This window comes from Cucurbita moschata, unplaced genomic scaffold (genome assembly GCF_002738365.1).
Source record: "Cucurbita moschata cultivar Rifu unplaced genomic scaffold, Cmos_1.0 Cmo_Scf00001, whole genome shotgun sequence".
Classification (NCBI taxonomy): domain Eukaryota; kingdom Viridiplantae; phylum Streptophyta; class Magnoliopsida; order Cucurbitales; family Cucurbitaceae; genus Cucurbita; species Cucurbita moschata.
The window spans coordinates 7,328,201-7,346,360 of NW_019268517.1; the positions used below are offsets into that span (position 1 = coordinate 7,328,201).

Consider the following 18,160-nt stretch of genomic DNA (forward strand, 5'->3'; position numbering starts at 1 on the left):
TCCTAAACTTTTGGAATAAGACAAAATTCTAGGAAAAGAAAAAACAATAATAATAAAATTATTTACATTATTTTTTTTAGTAAATAAATAATATAAACATTCGACCTCAATAAAAATAGTATATCCAATTAAAATTAAGGCCTGACCTCCATTAATATGTCAAAATTCTCAATTACGTCTTTTTTCTAAGGTTTATAGTTAAAATTTGTTACCAAAAAAGTATGTCTTATTCGACAGGAACATCGTTGAGCCGAGAAGATGTGTTTATTTCTCTACTCATCAATGTTCTTTATTACATCTTTAAATTTGTATGTCAATTACATACCGAACAAACGTGTCATAATAACACTTAATTTTACACAATATTTATTGTGTTATACATAATATAAACTAACAAGATTTTAATTAGTAAGTGAGAAAAACGTGCCATTATAACAAGCTACAAGGGCACAAATCTCAACGACATATACATAGTAAGATATCACTCACGATCTATGCGATTTTCAAGGTGGGTCACTCACTTATGACATATCTTCGATTAGAATCGTCTGTCTATGATATGATTTAAAACCTTTATCCCTTTGCATAACAAAAAAAATTAAAACATAGACTCACTCTCTATGATAACCTTAATCACCCAGTGTCCTTAGTGGCTAATTATCCGATCACTTAATGTGTAATTATCACAAAATTCTTTTATCATATGTATGTAAAATATAGGTTCGTAACAATTTTATAATACAATTCATCGTGAAAGTGAGCTATACGAACCAAAACTGAACCGAATCAAGTCAGGTTTAGAAAAATTAAACCAACCTAACTCGAGATGTTAATCTAATCCAACTCAATTCCTATAATTCGGGTTGGGTCGGTCCAGTTTGTCGGATTAGTTGGGTTGAATGAACACCTCTAGCTACATCTAGAGCAAGACAGTCACAGTCTCCCACGTGGCCAACACCAAATCGGCACGTGGACCAGAACAAAATGCGTTCAGGTAATGAAAGATTGAGGGACACCTCAGATCCTAACGACCAATAAAAAATACACATGAAGCTGACGTGGCAGATTTCGTGGATTTGAAAAACCTCTGCCAAATGAAAAACACAGAAAACCGTTGCAATTTCCCTCCACACATTTTCCCATTGCCTTATCTTTCTTTCCCTCCAAATCGAGCCACAGTCTTCCAACACTCATCAAATTCCTGTTTGTTTTCTGTTCTTCTTCTTCTTCTTCTTCTTCTCCCTTTGGCCATGGCGACCAAATTGACGTTGTCGTTAGCGTCCTTGAGTTCGCTTACTGTTCCGATTCAGAATCAGAAACCGGCAGCTTCTCTGTTTTCGTCTTCTGCAAGATCCCAATTGATTAGGGTTTCTAGCCGGCGTGTGCTTCTTCGACGGCGGGTGCGTCTTCCACCTCCCCGGGCAACTACTGATCAACCAGGTTAGGGTTTTCTCTTCGTGTTACCACGAGTAGTGCTAAGCTTAGTGCGATTTGTTGACTGTGAAGGTTGCAGGGAGTGGGGCAGAGCTAGAAAGATTAGTGTGTTGTTCGATATATCTTTTGAAGTGCTTGTGGTTACAAATTAGATGTTTCACTTAAAAAACAATTTAAACGACATTAAATTCACCCAAAAATAATAGAGTTACTAGGTCTTAATGTATATATTGACAAAAATGTAAAGGTCTAAATTTAATGGAATTGTTGATGGAAATATCGATATGATGTTGATATCAATGGATGGTTCTAAAAAGAATCATAAATATTTATGTTAGAAAATAAGCATTTCACCCTTTTAAATAAGTTAAAATTTATTTGAGTTAATATTAATGTTCACATTAGTGATACTTTGTTGCTATTTTTTTATATAGAGAACTTTACTTGTAGTAAAATGGAAATGTTGATGCCTTCCGTTTGTCGATATGAAACTCATGGACATGAAAATCTTGATGAAAATGTCAACCGATGAAAACTTAATACCATCGAAAGATTAAAAATTAAGTTTTATGCGAAAAGTACTTGATAAAGCACTTATCAATTGCTTTGTTGAAAAAATGATTCTAAATGCTTTTTTGAAGAAAAAAAGAAAAAAGAAAAAAAAGCTTCTACACTGTAGCTAAGTGTAAATATTTGAGCTGGAAAGTGTTTTGAATGCTCTAAAACCACATTGGCTAATAGTTAAAAAGAAGTCCAACTGACTAAGAAATGTTTTTTGATACAGCTTTTCTTACTACATCTCCTTGAGTAAAAATTATCTTGTAGTTTTCAGAACCTAATTTGCCTGCTGAGCCTAATGAAATTAATCCTATGAACTAGTTATTTGCCTGATGCCTGATTCTGTAAGTGTTATGAAAAGTTTGGTATTGCAAATAGAACATAATATTGAGAACTTCTTGGCTTTCACCCCATCTTGTTTGCCTCTAGAGAAGCTTCAGAAAGGAAATTATCACTTAATCCTTGATTTCCAGAAGTAAATGCAATATGTTGAGTTGAGTCTAAATTTCTTTCAGGTCAGGTTGGGGAAGATGAGGTTGTTGATAGTAATGTCCTTCAATATTGTAGTATAGACAAAAAGGAGAAGAAGTCCATTGGAGAACTTGAGCAAGAATTTCTCCAAGCTTTACAGGTATTCTTCTAAGTTCTAATTTATGCAAGATTTGATTTTGTAAAGAGACATTAAACATCAGGACTTGAAGTTCTGTTTCAGAATTGGTCCAGTTTAAACTCAGTAAAATTATAATGTTTGTATGCCTCTAGATGTTAGATAACTTGGCGGCATGTGTTTGGAGTTCTTTTAGTATGCTCAGTTACAGTTTTTCCATGACCAAATGCACTCTCCACTCGAAATTTTTATTTGATTCTTTTCTAATTTGTAAGAAAGCACTTATAGAATACTTTTGGCTCAAATGATTGACAAGAAGCACTTCTGAAGTACTTTAAGATCAGAGAATTAAGTATCAAAGTGATTTGTCATTTGAAAAGTACTTTTTGTTAAAAGCACTTATTCTAGAGGTACTCCCTAATGCACCCTAAAATAGTTTCTCCTCATGTTGTGCAGGCATTCTATTATGAGGGTAAAGCAATTATGTCAAACGAGGAATTTGATAATCTCAAGGAAGAATTAATGTGGGAAGGCAGCAGTGTTGTCATGCTAAGTACTTACTGATCAAACAATCAAATCTCTGCGTTTATGCCTAATTCGTTTGAAGATTGTTCAGATACTTACAATTTGTGCTACAGGTTCTGATGAACAAAAGTTTTTGGAGGCCTCAATGGCATATGTATCTGGAAATCCAATTTTGACGGATAAAGAATTTGACGAATTGAAGATGAGACTTAAGGTCTATTTGAATTATTTACCGTTTTATATTTGCTTGGCTTATTGAATTGCAATTTTATCTTGACTGACGCCTACGTGGTTTTGAAGTTTCGATTTGTTTTCTTCCCCAATCATATGGGTATGTGACATGAAATCATTGAAAGAGGTTGACACGCTTACAGTTTTACTTCGTTAGATGCATGAGAGAGAAATTATAATAGTACTTGGAATATGTATCTAGTAGTTATTAGAGGTAGACGATTTTTTCAATCCATGTCCAACAACTATTAAATATGATTATTGAATAATTTTCTCTATGTGCCCCTTCCTTCTCTTGATGATTTCTAGTGGGTGGGATCACTTTTATTTTTATTTTTATTTTTGGCTTGGATTAATATAGTTGCTAGGGGACGAATATAGTTTTACTCCCAAACTATGCCCAAGGGGTCTTAGCCTTATAGCCCTGTTTTTCCTGATGTGCTTTTCAAACGTGTTTCACTTCACAATAACATTCCTCTAAAGCCTCAAGAATTTGTTTGGACCATGTCTCATTTTATAGTTAGACAAAACAAATGAGACCTTAAATGAAAGATCCTTTTATGAATATACAATGGAGAAATGAGTGGTCCTGCTCATTTGAAGGAATTATGGAAGTTTAAGAATTGACTCAGATGAGACTTGGACCTAAGTCTACTTTTTCCCTAAGAAAGCTAGATGCCACCCTTTTCTACCTCATTCTTTATATTCTTGTTATTTTGACTAAGAAAGACAACTAAAGAACAGTGAGCCTTTCTTTATGAGTCCTCATGTGCAAGCAATATCAACAACCTGGACATATTTGAAGTTTTGCTTAAATATCTAACCTTATTCCAAGCTTTATGGTAAAGTAAAAAACTAGGCGAACATAATAGTGGTTTACATCAAACCAATACATAAACCTATACATAACTTGAAACTATAGGAATCCTTATTTTGAATCGTCTAGTCTTAGTTTGGTGGTTTGAGATTCATTACTCGATCGTTATTCCTTCCACAAATATAGGTGCCTCATCTCTAATGTCCCCTTCCTTCATGAACTTGGGTCCCAAAGCCAAAGTGAGAATACAAGCTACTTATTATATGCATGTCCTAAACATAAGATCCCATCCTACAGTTATAGTGCCATGCAGGTCATTCAACACATCCACACAAACTTACAGTCTTAAACATGAATATGACCATAGCTACACCTTACATTTCTATCATTGTGTGTTAACTTGCTAAAGGGGACCTAAGCCTAGAGAAAAGCTACTTACATTGAATGAATTCAGGAGTGAACCTCAAAGAATTCTTTAGATCTTTACAACTAGTGCCAGGTCAACGTCTCCATGATGTGAATGGTTGAAATAGTAAAAACTGACTTGGGCAAATGATCTCCCTCTAGGGTGAGCTTTAGAGTTCAAGTTTTGAACCCGAATTAGTGCATTGTTCGTAGGAGGCATGGAGAGAATCTAAATCATTTGTTGTGGGAGTGTCAGTTTGCTAACTACTTTGGGGTCGTTGGAGGAGTTCGTTCCGGGTTAGCAGGCTTTTCATAGGCATTTTTCATAGAGATGTGCCATCTTTGATGGAGGAGGTGCTTTTGAATCCTCCCTTTATGGAGAGAATCTAAATCATATGTTGTGGGAGTGTTGGGTGCTTTTGAATCCTCCCTTTTGGGTACTTTTTGTTTGCCCTTGTATTCTTTCCTTTTTTTTTCCTCATTGAATGTTCATCTTTCTTGCCCCCCAAAAAAGTTGTCTTGGTAAGAAAAACTATATAATCTCGCCTTTAATCACCAAAAATCCCCTAAAATTCATTGATTAAGGTGCTACTCAACAACTGTATTAATGCTTTTTGCTGCGGTGACTACTATTCTACTAGTAAAGCATAATACGGAACTAATAAAGTCGTGTGATATACTTGAAAAATTGTTGTACTTTCAGATGGAAGGGAGTGAAATTGTGGCTGAGGGCCCCCGTTGCAGTCTCCGAAGTCGAAAGGTATGTGTAATTGTCTAATATGGTTTCAGCCCATTTTATAATTAGGGTGAATTTTGGATAATGAAAATTGTTTATGTTTTGGATAATGAAAGATATGTGTATTTGGATGCTTGATCTATATGGTACTTTTGGACTTCTTGAAACAATTAAAAGCTATTAATAGTTTAAAACGTACTTAATCCATATTTCTTCCAAAATACTTGTGAAAATAACATCAGTACAATACCATTTTTTTGGCTCGGATAATCCAAGTCTCATTTAATTTTGGCCAATGTACTCTCTAACGTTTAAATATAGTTCTCTTTGCCGTTAGTTTATTGTTAACTTTCTGAAACATATATACATGATGTTTTTTGTGGCACGAAAACTACTTTAGCCAATTTTTATAAAAATTAACTTCAAACTAGCGATAAGAATTAATTTTAAGATTTATTGAAAGTTTGTGAAGAAAAGCACTAAGCATATTCCGTACTTGATTTCACTAGAATTAAAATGTAATCCGACGGTCATTGTTTACATATCTGATTATGAAGTAACTGCATTGATTACCTTATTAAGATTTATTGAAAGTTTGTGAAGAAAAGCACTAAGCATATTCCGTACTTGATTCCACTAGAATTAAAATGTAATCCGATGGTCATTGTTTACATATTTGATTATGAAGTAACTGCATATTTCTCCTTAAGTTGCAAAAGTATGAACCTGTATTTAGAATTTTGAAGATCTAGAATGGCTTTGTATGAACTTGTACTGATTACCTTTCTTCTTACAGGTTTATAGTGATCTCTCTGTGGACTACTTTAGGATGTTCCTCTTGAATGTTCCAGCCACTGTAGTTGCACTGGGACTGTAAGTTTGAAACCATCTATTTCAATTTACAAGAACCATTTAACCAATGAATGGTGTCATAACATTTTTGTTTTTAGTTTTCTAATTTTTTAAGATTAAACAACAAAAAAAAAAAATATAGGCATATAGTTCTCATGAGCTTAGTTTTTAGAAGTAGAAAATCGAAAGTAAATTGTTATCGAATCATGTTAAGTTTACTTTCTGATATTGTAATTTTGGTTGTGTGTTTCGGCCCTTCTTTGTTTGCATTTTCGTGTTTAAAACTTAGACACTCATTTGTTTATGGTTACTTTTAGGTTCTTCTTCCTGGATGATATCACTGGATTTGAAATTACATACTTGTTGGAGGTAAAATTTTCACCCTTTTCATCTACTTTTTCATGGCCAAGTATTGAAGATAAAAGAATTCTGCAGCATCTCCTAAACTGCATAATTCTTGTCACACAAGAAACTAAACTCTTTTTAAGCAAGCTACAGCCATGATTATCATGATCTTTCTCCTTTCTTCGGTATATGCATTGTTGATCAATTCTTTTGCAAGAGAAGCTCTATAGCTAAAGAATAAGCTAGCAGAGATCTTGCTTCAAACTTTTCAGCATTTGTCTAATTCTAAACTCTCCCTGATAATCATTACTTCATGCTCTTCTAACTTGAAATTCTTCATGCTCTTCTAACTTGAAATTTGTTCATACTGCGTTGAATGCAGCTTCCAGAGCCATTCAGTTTCATCTTCACTTGGTTTGCTGCTGTGCCATTCCTAGTTTGGTTAGCTCTTACCCTTACAAATGCAGTTGTTAGAGACTCTTTGATCTTGAAGGTAGAGTAGAGTTCATTGTTACCCATTTTTGACAATATGAACCTTGTATGACCTGCTTGAAATGGCATATGAAGCTACCTTGACTGTACAAAATCTTTTTACAGGGCCCTTGTCCAAACTGTGGAACTGAGAATGTCTCCTTCTTTGGCACCATATTGTCAGTTTCAAGCGGTGGCAAAACAAACAATCTCAAGTGCTCAAAGTATGAAGCTCATTAAATTGCTACCATTCTTAACATCTTGCATATATGCTTCTTTTTTCAATGGTTTATCTCATAATTATTCACTGTAAAAACTATATATATTCTTCAGCTGTTCAACTGAGCTGGTGTATGACTCGAAAACCCGCCTGATCACATTACCAGAAGGAAGCAACGCATAAGTTAGAGGTACACTTTGTGATCATCTTTAATCCCCTAGAGAAATTATTGTCTTTTAACATGCATCTACATTACATTATCATTCTCTAATTTCTCTGTGCCAATATCATCCCATTTGGTAACCAAATATTATCCCATCTACATTCCATTAGAGAACTTCAAGGCAAAGACTCTCATGCTACTAACTATTACTATCTACTGATAAATCTAGGATTTGTAAGCTGTAATTCCAGGAGAAACAAGACCAAAGGGATCATCATATGGAAGCTACAAGAATTCTCCATGGTTGAATATGAAGGATATTATGATGCTTAAACCCTGCCTTGTAGAGAGAATTTTTTAGCAGTTGTGCAACATTGTATCTTGATGTACAAATTTGTGAATACTCATCATGTACACACTATACCTAGAGAAGGGTGTGATGAAGTTTCACCAATAAAATATAATTAATATATGTAAAATCAGAAACCGAGTCGAAAGTTCCGAAACTAAATCTTTATCTTCAGTTTAAGAGAAAGGTAAAGTATTTCCCTTGTGAAATAAAGTTCTATAAAACATAGAGATCTAAAAGTACATATTTGGGGAAATATAAGAAGAGGTTATTAAATAATGGGATTCAAACTAGAACCAGATGACAGAATCAAAGTTACCAATCAATACAATCTGTTCTTCTACCTTCACAAGACATTTGAATATAGAAATTAAAAAAATGCAGAAAACATTTGATAACATTCACTCTCCAACTAAATAGTAGCATCATCACTTTCATGTAACCCAGATTTCTACATGATTGCCACGTCCAAATAATCTCCGATCTACATTTTTCAAATTCAAAAACATAGCAGAAGAAACATCAGTTTCCTCAGAAACTAGCAAGAAACTCAATTCAAGAGCCCTAATGTTAATTTTTACCTGGAAATCCAGTTCACCCAACGCCTTGCTGCCATCTAGTCTCCTGCCATTTCCATAAGAATGTGTTGTTCCCACCTTAAGAATGATCAAAACGTCTTCATATTAAGAAATGACAACAATTTATCTATACAAGTAGTGCATTTAGGAAGTGAACAGCTAAACATTTAGTACAATTGTAGATGAGATAAATGATTAGGTAACATTCGAAGTCTGCAGGTGACATTTTTGTTAACGATCACTCACCGGTTTTAAAACGAATCGACCACGCTTGTCGGGATAAACAAAAGCAAAAGAAAGTTTGGCATTTCTTCTTCTTGCCTCCGGAGCAACCTCCTTAACCTGAAAGCAGACAGCCATTTATCAAATACAGAACAGCAACAGCAAGAACAGATGGAGAAACGATAGAAAAGAAACAGAACAGTGTAGGTTTTCTGCATACTAGATCGGTTAGCTCCCGGAGTGTTGCATCTTTCCATGTATAAATCTGAACCTCATCTTTGGGTTCCTTACCTCTAATGGCAAAATCCTCATCGGTGTGGTGACTTCCAACCTGCAAAAATGTAAATGAAGCATATCCTGTATACCGTCTGCAGTAAGATGTAAATACATGAACTGAACCCCACGCCAATTCTAATATCAAAGTGAAGTTTTCTCATTACTCCTCCCAAGTGCACCAATCAAGAAAAAAAAAATCATGTGAAAAAAGGACCCTTCAACACAATCTTCACACAACAAAAGAAACCGAATCATGGAACGAAGTATAAGAAATGCACAATCGCTAATAAACTCAGAAGTATCATAAAAGGTAGCAGGTCGACAATGTCAAACAGATACCAAGAACCGAAAACAGGACATTTTCCGCCATGACGCATTTCACAATCATCTCAAATTTTAAAAGAACAAAGATAAATCGAACAAGAAGGCTTCTCAAAGAATTCAAACGCACCTTAGTAAAAACGCGAAGCAGCAAAGGGCAAGTCTTGAAATCACCATCACGGAAGGAAGCGAAAATTGCAACAAAACAAAAAGCAGATAAGTTTCAGTTGAATAACAAACAAAGATTCAAGAAACCGTGAACTTATCTCAGCGGTGTGAAGAAAAGAAAAAAAAAACGAGAGGAAGAAGCAAGCCCTAATAGAAACCTTTTCGCGGTCGACGGGTTCGAAACGAGCGCGAGGAGGAGGCGGCGGAGCTTTGGCCTGAGACGGCGGAGGGAGTGGCCGCGCAGACGGTCTCCCTTGGGGCGGAGCAGTTGCAGCTCCACTCATCTTCTCGTCTCTGCTTCTCTTGTCCATGGTCGGTGTGTTACTGAGCTTCTGATTTTTTCCGTTTTTCGGTTTAGCCATTTCTTCGCCTCGTTTTGGGCTTTTGAAATGGGCTGGGCCGAATATGGGAAAAGCTAAGCCCACATCTTTTTAGCCCATTTTGCAAACATTTTAGTGACAAATTTGATTTTAAGTGTAAAATTAAAATAAATAGCTGTCTTAAAAATGGTCGAATTAATTGATAATTGATATTAATTTATTTTAATTAATTGAGACATAATAATGTTTAATTTTAAATTTGTTGAGTTTAAGCAGGACTCTAGCTCATTTGTCAAGGTTAGGGTTCTGGTCGAAAAATTGTTGTAGTTTGAGCGGGACTCTCTCATCTTTTTGAGATTAGGGTTGAGGTCGGAATTTTGTTTTGTAGTTTAAGCGGGACTCTCTCTCATTTCGAGGCTAGGGTTGAGGCCGGAAGTTTGTTCGGCAACTTTTCCTTAGTCCTTATCCTTGGGGTTCATTGGAACTTCTTTCCCCTTTGTCTTTGGTTCGGTATTGCAAAGAAAAAAAAAACGAAAATACGAATGAATGAATGGATTGCATTAGAAAGTATACTAGTCACAATTATAAATCAAGCTTGAACTGACCTCCCGAAAGTTGTCTCAGATGTGATGTCCCACATTTGTTTTGGGGAGGAAAACAAACCACCATTTATAAGGGTGTGGAAACCTTCCCCTGGCAGACGTGTTTTAAAACCTTTGAGGAAAAGTCCAAATAAAGCTATATCTGCTAGCGGTGGATCTGGGCCGTTACATTAGAAGAGTCATTTACGACCCTCATTTATCGATGCTAGGATTGGAGTCGAAACTAAGGTAAACGGTTCAACACAGAAGACGAAATTACTCAAGATTAAGAGCGACCTATTTAGGGTTTGCTATTGATAGTGGTCTAAATTAGTGGGCCAAAGGACTCTTAGTTTACTCAACGTTTTAAAATATAAATTATAATTTTCTTGAAAAAATCGGATTCAAACCCCAATTCCCAGCTTACAAATCACACAGTCGAAATTGTTTCATGAAACATTTCAAAATTGGGATCAAATCAGGTTAGTTCACGATCAATTCGGAGAGTATTTCCACAAAAAATGAAGCAATCGAAGGACCCATTTGAAGCGGCGTTTGAGGAGCAGGAGGAATCTCCACCGAACTCCCCCTCCGCTGCCGATGATCTCGAAATTCAGACCAACGTTGCTGCCACCGTCGACGCCGACGCTCTTGATTTGCACGATGGTGACGATGAACCAAAATCCGCCGCCGCCGCCGCCACAAATTCTGGTATTCCTTCTGCATCCACTACTTCTTTGTTCGTTTCGTCTTCCTCCAATGTCTCTGCCGCACCTAAAACCAAAGAAGACGACGATGAAGAAGAGGAAGAGAATGTCGAAGTGGAGCTCGCTAAATTCCCCTCGAGTGGCGATCCAGATAAGATGGCGAAGATGCAGTATGTTTTCTTGTCTCTCTCAATATTTAGGTTTAACTTTTGTTCTTACTTCATTCCTCTCTTTCAAGTTGCGCTAGCTTAGTGTCGATGTTATCGTCAACTTTGATGCTAAAAAATACTTCCTCTGTCGGCTTATTTGACAAGGTTATGATGATTTTTAGGTTAATTCTCATGCATTGTTTGTGTTCGTGAAAAGTCTGTTGAGCTTATATTTAACCGATGATATGAAATCTTGTAAAAGGGTGATAACTCGAACTGATACCGAGGAAAATCCTATCAAGGAAGGTTTAAGCCTTCAAGTTTGCCAAATGGCTATGAAGATTGTAACTTTTTGAGGGGATAGCATTTACATCAAGGAAAAATGTCATAATAAAATCAGAATCTAAGAGTCTATAAGAAGAAATTGAGATTGTTTAAGCTCTAATGTTTGGAACCAAAGATGGTGGAACATCATACAGTTGGAAATAGCCACAATCTGGCTTCAAGGCATTTAGAAACATGGAGCATATTTGTTTGAAAGGGGCATTGTGAAAGAAAGATGGCCTTGTGTCTCGTCACTCGTAGTATCGGTTGATGAAATGCTGACATCAAGCATTCCAAAAGATAAATTTTGTTTAGTAGGAATTTTCTTTTTAAGCAATTTTATTTCAATAGACTGCATCAGTCACAAGTTCTTGCAAATTGGAGAATCAATGTCCTTAGACTTATGTGGAATAAGATAGATCATTAGCAGGAACTAGATACCTAATTTATAGGAACTGCACTTGTTAGGTGCTTTCGCAGCTTGTCATGATGTTCGAAATGTTTGTAGCATGTAGTCCTTTGGACAGGACAGTTGATTGATATGAATAGAGTGTGAACTAGTTCATGATGATAATTTGTAAAACTTCACAAAATCCCTTTGTCCTTGCCAGGATTTTGCCTTGAACCTGACCTAACCATTGCATGTTGCTTCCTGCTCTTCCAAATTCCAGGTGTTCCCAATAAGATTAGTGCAATAGCCTTGTGATGGTTTTCTTAATCAAGAGTTCCAAAAAGGTTTGCTTCTAAGATAAGCTTATTTGTTCCTCCCAATTGGATATTACTTGATCCTTAAAACACTGATGATGCATCCACATACTGAAGTTTATAGATTGACTTACATGCAAATGCAGTTGTATGCTTGGCATGTTATTTCAAAATTACTCTTGATTAGTTAAGTGATTGGGTGAGATCCCACATCGATTGGAGAGGAGAGTGAGACATTCTCTATAAGGGTGTGGAAACCTCTCTCAAGAGACACGTTTTAAAAACCTTGAGGGGAAAGCCCAAAGAGAACAATATCTGCTAGCGGTGGACTTGGCCTATTACAGATTGTGTGCTGAAAAAATAAATAAGAGTTATAGGTGGCATTCAAGATTTATAAGGAAGCCTAAACTTTGGATAAAAACCTTGGGACTATGATCTTATACCAACTCCAAGACTTAATCAGTCATCCCTAACCCTGTGTACTATGCTGAAGACGCTAGGAAGTCAATTTGTATCTTGTTCATTCATGACTTTCAACGAACGCCTCCCTTGGCTTTTGCTATGTACTGGAACTTACACACGCTGGCAATGGTGAAGATGTGGCCAGTAATCAATTATCCTTTAATACCACTCTTTCTTTTGAATTGCTCAATTGTATAAAACTATATTCAGTGCAATTATCCATTAAGGGCCTAATTTTAAACAAACGTATGGTGCTGGAATATATTTAATTTTTATTTAAATTTGTGGTAGGAACTCAGTTCTGTATTCCTGACAGTTAAGATTGTGTACTTCAAATTCTTAAGCTTCTATCATGTTTTTGTTTCTTCCAGTTTCTCTTGTACGTTCATAATTCTTCTCTTGTTAAAACATAAGACACCCTCTGGGCTTCATCCATTATAATTGCAAGTCGTGCTTTTAAATTGGAAAAAAAATGGATATTTTTTTTTATGGTTGCTCCAGAGAGTTGGTTGAAAATGACAGTATTTTTTAAGATTTTTGCGGGATCATTTTTGTTACTCAAGAGCTTCTCTTGGTTTTGTTATGAATGAACTTTACATACAGCATCATGAAGTCTTTACTTTGGAAAGAATCTTGTTGTAACTTGTCTTAACATTTTGCCAGAGCCATTCTTTCACAATTTACAGAAGAACAGATGAGTCGTTACGAGTCCTTCCGCAGAGCTGGATTTCAGAAAGCTAATATGAAAAGGGTATGAATCTTAATATTTTCCAATAGCAAAAGACAAATAGATGTGGTAACAAAGGGTGGGGGTGGGAATGCATTCTTCATCCGCCACCCCAGGAAACTTGAATCCATCTCATCCTCAATCTCTCAGGATCTAAGATGATTTTATCTTTATGAACCTGAATTCAGTTCATCTTGTTTCCATTCATTTGTAAATCACAGCTATTAGCAAGCATCTCAGGAACGCAGAAAATTTCTGTACCAATGACGATCGTAGTGTCTGGGATAGCAAAGATGTTCGTTGGTGAACTCGTGGAAACGGGTATGTATAAACTTCTCGAAAACCCAATCCATTGTTCATGTAGGACTAGGACTCAAAAGATGCATTTCCTTTGCTCTGTTCATGTTAATACCAATGTGAATCAAAGACAAAAGAATCTGCATATTCCAAAGCGAGATCGACTCATTTCAATACTTCGATTTTGTTTCAGCTAGAGTAGTTATGACTGAGCGGAATGATTCTGGAGCTATCAGGCCATGCCATCTCAGAGAAGCATATAGAAGACTAAAGCTTGAAGGTAAGATTCCAAGGAAATCAGTGCCTAGACTCTTTCGCTAATCGGTCTATTCAATTTCTAGTCTTTGTATTAGGAGTTTTTGTAGGCAAAACATCTCATCATATATATTACTTAAGTTTCTAACATATTTTTGTATAAAATTGGCTTGTTTGTGTATCAAACTTCTGAAAAGGAGGAAAACTCAGGCATGGAGTTAGCAGCACTTGAATTAAACTTGTACATTTTAAGCATTAGAACACATTTAATAATATTATATGATGATATGCTATGTTCATAGGTGACAATCATTTAGTTTGTTCTTCAATTAAAGGTTTTCTTGCCATTTTTAAAATGTTCATTGAACTCTTTAAACATTTTAATAAAAAAAAATAGTTTTAAGGATTCATATTAGTGTGGTTTTGTAGTTTTAAGGGGTTTTTTTTAGGGTAATGATGAAAGATGATGCAACTTGCTCACTCATTTCAAATCTCTGGACAGTTTTAACTGGAATTTTTTTTTTCAATGTAATTGAAATAGCAAATATGGAGCTTTTTATCTTTTCAGGGGAAAAAAATTAGAATCTTTTGAACCAACTTGAAATTTTGGGTTGGTGATTCGAGCAACCTGAACAGATTTGGGTTGGTGATTCGAGCAACCTGAATAGAGTTTATAATCCAATCTAACTCTCTATTTTCAACCTGAATAGAGTTTATAATCCAATCTAACCCTCTATTCTCAGGTTGGGTTGAGTTGTTGGATTGTATTTTTAAAAATTTTAATTCTTAAAAAAATTTAATTTATCCTCGATACATGTTAGTTCAAATATTGAACATTTAATGGTCTCAATATATCTTTAGTGATAACAAATGTTAAATATTCTTGATTTTCATAATAATTATAAAAGTAGGGCCGGGTTGTAAGCCTAGTTTGGATTTGTCAAGTTATTTTCGAATTGGTCGGATTGATCCAACAAAAAAAATATGTAGGTTGGGTTGGGATGGGATATAGTCCTATTTTTGGATTTGTCAGATTGATCTAACAACATATATGTTGAAACCAGTTTATAAAGAGATTTAATGTAGAAAGTAATTGTACTAATATGATAATGAGTTGGTACCAATATAGCTGAGCCCTTATGAATCTTCTTGAGCCATATGAGTGCCTTGTGGATGCAATTAGAGGATTTTCATCCATCCACAAGTCGTATCTTGTTCAGATCAGCGCAAGCGATCACATAGTTTGATGAGCTTTGACAGATATGAGGGTCGCTCCCTCCTTTATGATATTGACGTTGTGAAACCTACTAGAGAGGCACTAACTATATCCTACTAGAGAATTTGAGACACTATCCATAACGATATTATGAGAGCTATGAGTTGGAACTATAATGAGGTTGTGTCTCAAGAACCTATGCTATGTAGGTTGATGACGATAATGATAATGAAAGGGACTAGTAAATAGCTCATCAAGATACCTTAGAGCCCTAAGATATACTTCACGAGATAGTAAGCTATAAAGAGCTGAACCTTAAGAACCGATGAGAGCCTCAAGAGTGTCGAAAGATGAAGAACTTCGAAGTTACCAAACCGAAACCCCATGTTGGGCTTCGGTGATTCGAATTGAATATAGATGATAGTCTAAGAGAGCCAACGACTCAGAGATGAGACATGTAAGTGTAATAAGACACAAATAATTTAATTTACACGAAGGACATAAGACTTAAAAACAAACTAATAACCTATAAGTAAACAACTTACTGAGTATTATATACTCATTTATGTTACACTCTTTCGATTTAGAAGAAAGTTGGGTTGTGTAGTCGGGTGAGGGCGTGCACTAGTTGTGGAGCTATAGGGGTTGAGATAGGTCAATGTCTTGATTTTTTCGAATTTTATGATTTCATGAATGTCTTGATAGTGTATTTTGTGAACAACGTCCCCGAGGTATTTTTTTTATATGAACTTGTATTGTTTTACACCGATTTGTAATTAGTGCATGCATGTTTTAATCGTTTTAAATTATTGTATTTTTTAAAAAAATTCATGTCAATTAGTGACGATCGGTAATATATGGAACTTAATTAAATTGATTTTATTTTTTTATGTGTAAAGCTAAAAATTTCATCTCATTGTACGTGCTACCGACATGTATGTAACAGATGTGTATATATATATATCAAACATTACAACTACCCTGGTTTACAAGAGGGAGTTGCCTATAAGCAAATAACACAAAATTTTCAAATATATAAAACAACCAGCCAACCCGGCTTTTAAAACAAAAAAGCTCCGAGTTGACCATGAAGTTAAAAGGGTATTTAAGTCGGATTGACTTAAATTATTCGAGCCGAAACATCTCACATAAAAAAAAATTATTCGAACCTGGCCTTCACATTGTAGTTGTCAGTCTTTACACCGTCTCATATCCAACCGTGTAAAACTATCAACCAATACCAGTTTTTTCGAGTAACTCCTCGACATCAACGGAAGTTGACGTTAGCTTTGTAGGTCGCGCCAAACTTCCAATTAGAAGGAGCAACATTCCAAGCCGTGATGGTCTCTTTGGTGGTGTACGAGGTGACTATAAAAGACAGGGATTGTCCAACCAACGTGGAAAATGCTTGATAGGAAGCTCCCCAATTATGGCTCATTCTAATCCACCCTGTCTTGCTTCCTTTCACCCACATCCCGGACACGTCCCCTCCGCCCCCGACATTCATCACGTACGCCAAAAGCCAGTACCCATTTCCTTGGAGTGTGAATCGAATGCCATCTTTTTTTATGCATGGAACGCGACGGTACGCAACGGGGATGATCCCAGCCTTCCAGTTGGCGATCTTCATAAAGGCAGGTTTCGACATGTCAAAATGAACCCTCGGAGGGTTGCACCAGCCACCGTTGTCAGAGGGTTTAGACCAATTAGGGGGACAGAGATTGGTGGCCGTCACCGTTGTGAACGCAACGTTAGCGTAACAAGCTTTGGATTGCATGCATTTGATTTGAAAGCAAGTTCCACAAGCGTAGCCATTGTTGAAAAGCGTTGAGCTTAAAGCCACCGTGTCGATGCCATAGCCGTTCGTGAAGAGGTTTCCATATCCACAAGCTCCTCCTGAAATGCAAATCCGTACCATCAATACAAAACATCCTTAACTATTAAATTACCGTTATTATCACGAGATAGAGGTTTACATACCCATTGTTTCAGATGCTGTCTCGTCACCATAAAAGGTGGCATGAGCAATCTTCCAAGGGCTCGGTCGAAAGATGGCGAGCACCGGTCTAGTTGTGATCCCGGGCATCATAAGCGGCAAAACGAAAACGACGATGATGGCGACAAAGCTCGGACGAGGGAAGTAGGAAGTCATTGCTTTAGAAGAGTTTGTAACAAAGTTGTGAAATTGCCTGCCTTGAGTTCTATGTTAGTTCCTTTTTATAATGTGTCAAACCGATTGGGTTCAAAGCCAAATTATTGGCTCTTCGTGACCCGCACTCACAACCATCAGCTTAGCAACTCAAAGTCAAATAATTCTTTTTTATTTTATTTTATAATAATTATTAATTTTTTTAATTACAAAAGTCGAGTAATGTTTTAGAGTGGTTAGAAATGGGATGTATTTGTACATTTTAAAATTATTTTAATACCCGACAGGACGTACAAATTTCAAGTACGTAATAATCTTCTTAAAAATATATATATATATATATATAATATAATATTTAATGATAACCGAGTTAATTTATCAAGTTATCACTTATTATCGAGGTTTTCAATTGACGTATATAAATATTTATATTTTAAAATTAGTTTTGTGGTTAGAAAATAAAGGATTGAAGGTAAATAATTAAATAAATAAATAATATATATATATATATATATATATATTGTCTCAATATTATACATATACACATAATTTTCTTTTTTTCTCTTTAAGAGCATCACCACCATAAATATAAATGGACTTTTATTTTTTATGTTAAAAAAAAAAAAGTTAGAAATTGACTTCAATTCCCAATTAAATACTTTTTTTCTTTTTTTTTTTTCATTTGAGAATTCATTTTTTAATGTCAACGGTTGGATTTATTTATTATTTTATTTTGATAACATTTTATTTTAAAATCGCCGACTGTGATTTAAATGTATTTGTAAAATTATTTTTTTTTTCAGATTACGAAATTCTTAAATCTTCTTTTTCTTTTTCATTATTATTATTATTGAAAAAACTTCAATTTTTTTTTTTAAAAATTATTATATTTGCAAACCCATTTACAATATTCTTAAATATTATTGGTCATGGGAATTTCAGCTGTTTATAAATAAATAATAATAATTTTTTTTTGTTGGTCGGTTTATT

At 35.3% G+C, this 18,160-nt stretch overlaps 4 protein-coding genes across 4 annotated transcripts; 2 read left to right on the forward strand and 2 right to left on the reverse strand.

The window, feature by feature from the left end:
* Positions 1–1,111: 1,111 nt before the first annotated feature.
* Positions 1,112–7,843, forward strand: LOC111450412 (PGR5-like protein 1B, chloroplastic). Its single transcript, XM_023090520.1, has 11 exons — positions 1,112–1,440; positions 2,508–2,623; positions 3,056–3,152; positions 3,238–3,338; positions 5,281–5,337; positions 6,110–6,186; positions 6,483–6,534; positions 6,893–7,003; positions 7,108–7,205; positions 7,315–7,391; positions 7,594–7,843. Exons 1-10 carry the CDS (start codon positions 1,251–1,253, stop codon positions 7,382–7,384), a joined length of 969 nt encoding a protein of 322 aa, XP_022946288.1. The 5' UTR covers positions 1,112–1,250; the 3' UTR covers positions 7,385–7,391; positions 7,594–7,843.
* Positions 7,844–7,917: 74 nt separating this feature from the next.
* Positions 7,918–9,614, reverse strand: LOC111450421 (histone deacetylase complex subunit SAP18-like). The gene is made up of 6 exons (XM_023090532.1): positions 9,437–9,614; positions 9,241–9,273; positions 8,734–8,844; positions 8,538–8,633; positions 8,295–8,369; positions 7,918–8,197 (listed from the first exon to the last, which is right to left on the reverse strand). The coding sequence occupies exons 1-6, from the start codon at positions 9,587–9,589 to the stop codon at positions 8,165–8,167; spliced, it is 501 nt and encodes a 166-aa protein (XP_022946300.1). The 5' UTR covers positions 9,590–9,614; the 3' UTR covers positions 7,918–8,164.
* Positions 9,615–10,577: 963 nt separating this feature from the next.
* Positions 10,578–14,104, forward strand: LOC111446328 (transcription initiation factor TFIID subunit 11). Its single transcript, XM_023085141.1, has 4 exons — positions 10,578–11,056; positions 13,190–13,277; positions 13,475–13,574; positions 13,744–14,104. Exons 1-4 carry the CDS (start codon positions 10,701–10,703, stop codon positions 13,869–13,871), a joined length of 672 nt encoding a protein of 223 aa, XP_022940909.1. The 5' UTR covers positions 10,578–10,700; the 3' UTR covers positions 13,872–14,104.
* A 1,894-nt stretch (positions 14,105–15,998) lies between these two features.
* LOC111449718 (expansin-A7) lies at positions 15,999–17,209 on the reverse strand. The gene is made up of 2 exons (XM_023089737.1): positions 17,002–17,209; positions 15,999–16,917 (listed from the first exon to the last, which is right to left on the reverse strand). The coding sequence occupies exons 1-2, from the start codon at positions 17,171–17,173 to the stop codon at positions 16,289–16,291; spliced, it is 801 nt and encodes a 266-aa protein (XP_022945505.1). The 5' UTR covers positions 17,174–17,209; the 3' UTR covers positions 15,999–16,288.
* Positions 17,210–18,160: the final 951 nt, after the last annotated feature.